At 47.0% G+C, this 9,662-nt stretch overlaps 1 protein-coding gene across 1 annotated transcript in view; it reads left to right on the top strand.

The window, feature by feature from the left end:
• Positions 1 to 1,445: 1,445 nt before the first annotated feature.
• The window catches only part of LOC136500208 (uncharacterized), a 54,582-nt gene continuing 46,365 nt past the window's right edge, over positions 1,446 to 9,662 (top strand). The window contains exons 1-4 of the mRNA XM_066495579.1: positions 1,446 to 1,454; positions 1,842 to 2,024; positions 5,768 to 5,845; positions 5,914 to 6,026. Coding sequence (XP_066351676.1) covers positions 1,905 to 2,024; positions 5,768 to 5,845; positions 5,914 to 6,026 — 311 coding nt within the window. The 5' untranslated portion in view covers positions 1,446 to 1,454; positions 1,842 to 1,904. The remainder of the gene's footprint in view (positions 1,455 to 1,841; positions 2,025 to 5,767; positions 5,846 to 5,913; positions 6,027 to 9,662) is intronic.

The raw sequence follows: 9,662 nt of genomic DNA, 5'->3' as shown, positions 1-9,662 counted from the left end.
GACAGAAATGGCAGCTAGCTCCAGTCCTACCTGGCTATGGCTGGCTCTCCCCTCCCCCTCCCCCTTCCCCTTCCCCTTTCAGTGCAGTGCAGTGCACCTCCCCTCTTTGGCTTGAGGAGAGGGAGAGCACGGTAGAGTGAGGAGAGAAGTGGCACGTAACGTGGGCCCCACCTCCAGCCTCTTTTTCCTCACCTCATCACCAGCTGCCACTGCCACCCCACCCCCATGGTCTCGTTATCTTTTACTCCATCCATCCCCATAAACGCACCACCTTTTATATAGCACTCACTCAACCACACCCCTCCATTCCTCCACCGTCCTGCTCGGCTTCTGGTCTCATCACTCCCCTGCTCCCGCTCAGGTCAAGGTCAGACTCCTACTCTCCTCCCCGTTGTCCCGCCTCTGACAGATTTCATGTTCTGACAGATTTCATTTGATTCAAGATCCATATTCATCGCCTAGATGTTCATTTGATTCATTGCCGATAAAGAGCACCATTTACGAGACGAATCTTTTAAGCCTAATTCGTCCATGATTTGACATCGTGTTGTTACAGTAAACATGTGCTAATGACGGATTAATTAGGCTTAAAAAATTCGTCTCGTAAATTAGTCTCCATCTATGTAATTGGTTTTGTAATTAATCTATATTTAATATTCTTTATTAGTATCTAAACATTCGATGTGACATGAATTTTAGGAGCGACTAAAGAACTAAACACCCCCTTTGTTATTTGCACTAAAACAGAGGTGATCACGTTCTGAAATTCCTCAAAAGAATTCTCTCTCTCTCTTACTTTCAAGCTGGACCAAAACAAACTCTAGTCTAGGGGAAAAAAGGGCACATCAACGGCTCGGTTTTAGCACACTGATCGCTTGATCGTATCAGCCATACTTATCAAACATGATACAGTATTTTTCTCTTATAACAAAACAACATCAGCCGGCTTATAAGCCAAAAAAACGATGAAGCGAACAGGTTGAAAGTATTGCAAAGCTAGCAAGGCATCGTCAAGGAGCCACAAAACCGTACCCGTGCAGTTCATGGACGGTAATCGCGCCACTAATGAGGAGCAAAACGAACAGCAGAGTCACTCGGGATAGGACAGAAATGGCAGCTAGCTCCACTCCTACCTGGCTATGGCTGGCTCTCCCCTTCCCCTTTCAGTGCAGTGCAGTGCACCTCCCCTCTTTGGCTTGAGGAGAGGGAGAGCACGATAGAGTGAGGAGAGAAGTGGCACGTCACGTGGGCCCCACCTACAGCCTCTTTTCCCTCACCTCATCACCAGCTGCCACCGCCACCCCACCCCCATGGTCTCGTTATCTTTTACTCCATCCATCCCCACAACGCACCACCTTTTATATAGCACACTCACTCAACCACACCCCCTCCATTCCTCCACCGTCCTGCTCGGCTTCTGGCCTCATCACTCCCCTGCTCCCGCTCAGGTCAAGGTCAGACTCCTACTCTCCTCCCCGTTGTCCCGCCTCTCTCTCTCGCTCTGCAATCAAATTCCATCCATGCCGCAATGCTCAAAGCTGGTGCCTTTCTTGGCCTCCATCTCCAAGTGCTGCAATTTCGGAGGGGTTTTTTTTTTTCTGCTAGTAGATCAGAGGCGCTTAGATTCACTGCGCCGTGCTAGTGGCCTAGTGCGGCTGCAGCTGCATTTGGATCTGCCTCCTCGGTTCCTGACCCGAGGAAGAACAGATCTTCCTGGTGTTCTGTGTTCCGTTTCCTTCAAGCTGACGCAAATGTCTACGAAATTTTGACATATATAGATTTCTGCTGCGTCGTTCAGTTTCGTGGCCGGTTACTTGCTTCTTCAGATTCCGTGATTTCAGCCGAGAAGCCGACAGGAGCTCAAACAACAGGCCGTCTGCTACCTGTCGGCCGTCAGAAGGCCGATGGGTCCAGGCATCCGACAGGAGCCAAAGCCCCCGCACACGCTCTGTCACCCCCTCCCAGGCGCCGTGCCGCCGCCGCCCCCCACCCGGCCCGCGGGCTGCTCGGCGGCGGCTGTGAAGGTAACGTTTTTTTTAAAATTTTAGATTTTCTTTTTTTAGTTACTTTATTAGTTAGTTTAGTTAGTTAGTTTAGTTTTAGGGTTAGTTTAGTTGTAGATTAGAGTTTGTTTTAGGGTTAGGGTTAGTTTAGTTTGATTTAGTTTTTTTAGTTAGTTTGATTTAGTTTTTTTTAGTTAGTTTAATTTAGTTTAGTTAGATTACTTAGTATATTTAGTTAGTTTAGTTAATTAGATTAGTTAGTTAGTTTAGTTTTAGGGTCTTTTTTTAGGGTCAATTTTAGTTGTAGATTAGGGTTTGTTTTAGGGTTAGGGTTAGTTTAGTTTGATTTTGTTTTTTTAGTTAGTTTAATTTAGTTTAGTTAGATTACTTAGTATATTTAGTTAGTTTAGTTAATTAGATTAGTCAGTATAGTTTTAGGGTCAGATTTTTAGGGTTAGTTTTAGTTGTAGATTAGGGTTTGTAAGATTCTCTAAGTTTGTAGGATTCTCTAAGTTGTGGTGTATGTTATATGTCCGAAAAAGGAGATCAAATATGTTTAGTGTTGCTCGAAAAGTGGTAAAGTTTTTTGCGTGGTAATGGTTGTGTTTGGGAAAGGTATTTAGTGCTAAGACAGCATAAAATAGTGTAGTCTAGGACCTGTAGCCCCTCCAGCGACCGACAGGATGGTATACCTGCAATAAATGAATAACAACTTCTAGATTTGCAATGATCATTTAAAACAAATATTATTTAAAAAAATTCTGCAAATGATCGCATGTTGCGCTGTTCTTCGGGGCAAGAAAGAAGCAACCAAGAGTGATTGACAGAATCTTTGTTTGGTCAACTGGCAAGACAATCTTTCTTTTTTTCTAAACAAAAGAGGACATTATATGCTCTATATATATATATATGGAAAATTTTTCCAACTCCTAGGGAGTAGTTACTCCCACGTAGTGTGGGTTCTCTTCTCTGCACACGAGATGGACGTCAGGTTGATTAGCGGATTACATGAGTGGACCCGTTAAGAAAATAAATCAGTCCTATTTTTTAGCTATTGCTAATGGATCCCACCGATATAGCTCATTTATTCGCGATGTCTACCAGCGTCGAAGAGACAGAGGCCAGCCCGTGCGGGAGGCGTGCCTGGCGGCGGTGGCCCGACCGGCAGCGCGTAGCCACCCACTCCAACGGCGGCCCACCTGGATCTTGGTGCGGCCTCCACATCAAGCGACAACATCTTCGACGTCGGCGCCGGCCGTGCTCGTGACCGCGCGCCTCCGACTCCAATGGCGGCGGCGGCGGCTGGCTCCCAACACCACCGATGGCCTTGGTGGCGCACGGCCTGACCCGCAAGCACGGCATCAGCCACGCCACGCTCCTTCACCGACCGACGGCGCGCGGCCCCGCCATTTCCCTAACCCACGGCGGCGTGATGTCGCTCCCCTTCCCTGACCTTCGGCGAGGCTCGGCAAGGGCCGTGACGGGAAGGCTAGGGCAGCGAGGTTGGGAGATCGCACGTCCTCTCCGTCGACATCCTCCCCCAGCGGCAGTGCGGCACCGGAGCAGCATGGAGGTAGGGCACTGCTGCGGCCGGCCTATGGCTTTGGATTGCTCAGAAATAGGTTGCCCGCTGGCTGGGTTGCACACTTGTTGCCTGCCTTACTGCCGTGTCCGCGGCCCATGAGACATGCGACGGTGGCAGCGGGTTCGCTCAGCTCTGGTAGGTGGCCATGGCGTGCCTACTGGCCTATAATTGAAGATCCTGGTGCGGCGTTCATTCACTGGTGCATTAAAGCGATAGTCTCGCACGTATATCAATGAACACTGTGTCTTTGCTTCATCTCGCGTAGATTTACTCTTTACTTTTTTTTAGTGTCTCTCGCTGCCACATCAGCTAATGTTTTAGGATTGCTATTGAGGACGCCGTGCTACTACGGTCATAGATGCATTGATTTGTGCGCCAATTAATGTAGTAGAAGATTAGTAGTGCTAATTGACATATTTTTTATTTTAGAGGCTTAAACGTTCATGCCTTTGTTTCGAAGCGAAATAGTAATTTTGCTTTGATTTTTAATCTTTGGGATTTTAACCCTGCATTTTCAAATTGAAGAAAGAGTTTTCTCTTATTTCGTGAAGTCCTCTTATTAAGGGTACTAACTTTTGTGAAAAAAGACAAGTTTAGTCATGCAATTTTGCCCCTATTTTATTAGAGGTCTTATAATTTTATCCTTATTTTGGAATCAAATGTTGAGGCTATATTTTGACATATTTGACAAGGATTTCAACGACAAACTTGAGACAATTTGTGTACATTTTAAATCTGGACGGAACTTGACACTTTTTTTTACCGTGTCCACCAATTCAGAGCAAACACAGAGAGGCCATGGTGCAGCCCGGCCCCATGAAATTGGGGCTGCCCTTGATCCCTAGCACCTTGTCGCTCCACTCGCCAGAGAAGATGTTAGTTTCAAGTCTCAGTGATCGTTGCACGCTCGTGAAGACACCGGCACCTTGGCCAGCACGACGTTGAAGCTCGGAATGATAGAAGAAGAACTCATGTAGGGCCTGTTTGGTTCGAAGACGGGACAACTTGCTTGGCAAAAAGTGTTGTCTAGAAGTGGCTTGAAAATTTGACGAAATCTGCCTGACCAGGTAAACTTAAGAATGGTCTGTTTGGTTGAAAGCATGTGCCTAAGAAAGTTAATAGTAGAAAACTTTCTAACTTATATCTAATTGATTTTGTTATACACTTTGATTATACCATTAAATGGTAATACATCAATTAATCTAGCAAGAAACATATTTGGATCAGATATTTTTTTCAAAAAAAATTGCGAAGCATTTAATCTAGTCATGTCAAAAAAATGCAAGAAAATTGTGATAAAGTTGTATAATATTGTGATGTGTATATATTCTAATATTAACGTCGTCTAAAAGCTAACACAGGTTGCTTTATCTTCTATTTATATATGTCTCCTTGTCTCCCGATCATGATGGCGCAGGGTCACTAGCCTAGGCAATCACGCTGCAACGTCCTGGCAGTCGATTTTGATAGCCTGGCCACAGGCAGCTGTTGCCTCGCAGGCAACTTTTTAGGGCTCCAAGCAAACACGATACAGGCAGGGTCCAGGCAACAGTTTTTTTCAGGCAATCTCAGCCGAGGCTCATAACCAAACAAGCCCCGTGTCACTTGACTCTGCGCGCGTAAGACGCGTGCTGCCTTTCTCCACGCCTGGCCTCGCGAGCTCATCTGACCGCCTTGTGTCTGTGTGTGCCCCAGCTCATCTACCCGTCAGACGAGCCTAGCCGGCTGACCGCCATGCGCATCCGCCGGGTGAGCCCACCCGGCCGTGCGAGGGAGCGCTGCGCCGCCTCGGATTCTCAACCCGGCCATTCCAGTCCTCTAGCCATCCAGCGCCATCGCGGAGACGCTCTCCAGGACGGGACCTGTCGGCCAGCGGAAGGTCGACAGGAACTAAAACATCAGGCCCCCACGCGCTCTCTCTCTCGCTCGCAGGCGCCGGTGCGCTGCCCTTAATAAATGAAATTATGAAGAAAAAAAAAACCATCCCCAGTCTAACCAACATTGGCTAACGCTACAGTATGATGACACTACTTCACTGTCCATTGCTACTACAACTAATTCAGATACTAGGCCAATCATTTGATCAATGCAATTTTTATAGACTGAACCTGTGAATCACTTAATTTTCATAGGTGCAAGATTATTTATGAAGTTACTGTTTCAATTTCTACTTGTTCAGATGGAGGACCCAGGAAATCTCATCAAGCTGTATACAGACTGGCATCTTTGGGTCTACCATTTGAGAATACCATCAAAGGTACTCCAGATTTCAAGAGTCTGCTACCTGCTATCCATCTTTGTGATTTTACAATAGTCCAGATACAGTGTACTTGCCACATATCGGCAGCCCAGAAGGGATGGCCGATAGGGTCCTTTCGGCCAGCGGAAGGCCGACAGGCTCTCTCCCCCTCACAGGCGCCGGTGCGCTGTTGTTGCTGGTAAGAAACCACCTTTTTTCTTAGAATATCTAGAGCTATGAAGAAGTACAGTTTCTCTGGGTTTCTCCTTGCTTCTTGATTCTTTTTAAGTTTGTCGTAGAATCTAGACATATCTTTTTTATATGCATCAGTTACTTCTTCCTTCTCTTCAGATATTATTTTGGGAATAGCCCTTGGTTTCACGGTGGCTTTCTTTGCCGGCGGGTCTGGTTCTTCGTTTGCGGGGCTGGCCTCTTGCTAGTACTTGGCTTCTTGGTAGGCGGGGGTGGGGGAGGTGTTGGAGACCTTCTTGGAGGTGGTGGCAGCGGCGTTGGAGACCTCCTTGGAGGTGGCGGCTGTGGCATTGGAGACCTCCTTGGAGATGGTGTGGATGCAGCCTCGCCTTCCAACACATTGTCATCGTACAGAGCACTATGATGATCTGGCGATTGAACAATTGGATTTAGGTTGGGGGAGGATTTGCTACAAAAAAAGGAAAGACATATTATTATGAGCAGATTGTTAATTATTTAAGCCAATATAAATTAATGATGTAGTGTTTTCATCCGCACCTATGGTGAGGTAGTTCAGGAGGAGGTGGAGGCAACATCCCGGGAATGATGATGTAGCGCTTGTGCCATAGAATGAATGTCTTCTCTGCTTCTCCTAGAGTCTTCTCGCCATCACCTCCAGGAATGTCAAGAGGCAAATCACTAAAACCTTTTTCAGCTTTATCTATCGAGATGGTAGCATATCCTTCTTGGATTATATTCCCATGAATCCTTGGTGTCTTGGTTTGGTCGATAGGATTAACAAGACCGATAGCCACCTTGATTGTGGAATTCCCCTTCGGAATGTGTAGCTCACACGATGTACAAGGTTCAGTGACATCATCCACAGGGAAGCACAGTCCTGTGTCCCCTTGATTTGGTATCTTTGTGGAAGCGCAGCTGCTTTTCAACTGAACAGATTAGCTAATGTTGATTCCTGGCTCTGATGCCTGCTTGCTTGCACTCACTGCTATTTGCACTTGCCTTCTGATTTCCTCCTGCATTCTCGCTTCAAGGTTTTTTCCCGCTCCTATGCTTCACGCACCGCTTCCTCCAACCTCTGGAGCCGTTGTGCCTCTTCTTCCTTCTTTCTCTGACGGCTTCTGTAGGAAGGTCTGTCCTGAGGGAATCCATGCTCCCACGAGACACTTCCTTTGCCTCTAGTTTGGCCACCATGTTCAATAGTCCCGATGGCATATGTCAGTTCATCCTTCTCTCTATTAGGCCTAAACACACAACTAGCAGTAGCTCTCTGAGCATAAAACAATCTTTATGCTGCTTCTTGTAGTCTTGCGCCATAAACGCACTTTCCTGTCTCCTAGTCCAATGTTCCCCCATGAGTGAAAAACCAATTCTTTGCACGCTCTCCCCACTCGAGTGATTCTGGTGTGATACCCTTGGTAAGAAGGTCTGCTTCCATTTTGTTCCACTTCTTAATGGTAGTCGGGTAGCCACCTGATCCCAAGTTATGGTGGTATGTCTTCTGTTGGGCATTACGTTGGTTCTTTATCACCCGACTCACACCCTCTTCCGACGTCTTGTACTATACAAACTCATCCCAATAGGGCCTCTGCTTTAAGATCGGGCCTAGGACAGTAAAATCTGGTGCTATGTTCTTCTTGACATACGTCGTGTATAGGTGTTTCTTCCAAGTCTAAAACTGGGTGGCCATCTTCTTCATTGCCCAATCCCTAACTCGCTCCTTCGATTCATCACCATCTATTATATCATCATAACCATCTGTTTGGAGCGTGAAATGTTCCAAGACATCATTCCAAATTAACGTCTTGTCACGATCGGAGACAAAACTGATATGAGGAGCATTGGTCTTCTTCTTCCATTCGTGGGTACTGATCAGGAGCCGGTCCCGTACAAGGTAACCACAGTGGTGCACGAATTTCATTTTATTTGCCCCCCCCGGTTCACCTGTATCCACATTGAACTCTGAGATGATGAAGCGGCGCTCCAATGGCTTTTTGGGACCTCGAACATTTTTACTCTTCGTTGTAGTTGTTGATGTCGATCCAGAGGGCTACAAAACATAAACATTATTTTTAATGTCATGAGCACACATAAGACATATGATAATATATATAGCTAATAATAAAAATATATACTTGGCCAATATGTTGTTGCTCATTTTGTTCAAGAGCTAAGTACTGACTCCCGTCATCTGCATCCTCTTGCACGTTATTTTTAGCACCATCATCGCTGGCAACTTGAGTGCCAGTGTTGATCAAATTCATCATCAACTCCTCCTCATCCATGTTTCTCGGGTCGGCCATCTAGCTTCAAAAAACAAAACCAATATATAGTATGTCAAATCTTTACTTACATGCATAAAATCTACGAATAATATGCATTATTAAATCTTGCCCCTCGGTCACGGACGCAATTCGCCACACTAGGGCGAACTGCGTCGGTACTAGGGTGAATTAGGGCTATACATAAATGGCCAAGGGCGAATTGCGTCGATGACTAGGGCGAACCACGTCGGTGACATCAACAACGCGGTTCACCCTAGTCACCGACACAATTCGCCCTAGTGTGATTGTTTAGCGTTAACGATAACGATAATACGAATGTTGATCGACTAGGCCGCGAGAGAGGACGGTGTGATGAGACTGGCGGTGCTCCACATACTCCACCGTATATATGTTTGTACACATGGATGAACGAGGGCGGCGGTGCTCCACCGTATAAACCCTAAACCCTAGGGCGAACGAGGGCGGCGGTGCTCCGCCGTATACATAGAAACACATGGCGCTTATATACCAAGGGATGTATACATATGTGTGGGGGGTACGACCCCAGATACCCACGGCAGGCCACATGGGCTATGCCTCCAGGGGCGGCCCAGCCCACGAGAAGGAGTCTTGCGGGGCACGATGCTGCTCGGCGACCCCCGCAAGGCACAGGAAGGATATCCTAAAGATGTTACGAGATCTGATAGGATACGTACGATCCCATGTTTCTTGTAATCTGTTATTACTTTCCGGTTATCTCTCAGATCTAACCGACTTGTAACCTTGCCCCCTGGACTATATAAGGCGGGCAGGGACCCCCTACGAAATCACGGCAAATCATACGATAGCTAATACAAACCAATAGACCACAGGAGTAAGGTATTACGTCATACTGACGGCCTGAAACTGTATAACTCATGTGTCTCTGTTGCCTTCTTGTTCTTGATTACACGCTCCTCTGCCGATCAATCTACCATCGCGGGATACCCCTCGGTGGATTGCCGACGATATTCTATCGACAGTTGGTGTGCTAGGTAGGGGTGTGCATGATGTTTCCTTGTCGAACAAGATGGCTTTTTCCGCAGACTCTTCATTCCTCCCATAGCTCGGCCAGATCTTCACGGTCGGATCCATCACATGGGTCATCAACGCCGATGGAGTTGGAGAGCTTCTCGAGCCGGTGCAGATCTATTCTGCGTCGACCACCCTCGCACCTGCAACTACAGATCCAATCTCGGAGCCACTTCTGGGGTCGACTTCATCAGCCACTCGCCGCTCGCTTCCTCGCTACCGGAGGAGGCACATCAACAATGACGATCTGATCGAGTCTATGGATCGGGTCGGCCTAAAACTCACCGATT

This window comes from Miscanthus floridulus, chromosome 13 (genome assembly GCF_019320115.1).
Source record: "Miscanthus floridulus cultivar M001 chromosome 13, ASM1932011v1, whole genome shotgun sequence".
NCBI lineage: Eukaryota > Viridiplantae > Streptophyta > Magnoliopsida > Poales > Poaceae > Miscanthus > Miscanthus floridulus.
The sequence above is the reverse complement of the archived record's forward strand: the minus strand, read 5'-3'. Positions and strand labels throughout refer to the sequence as shown.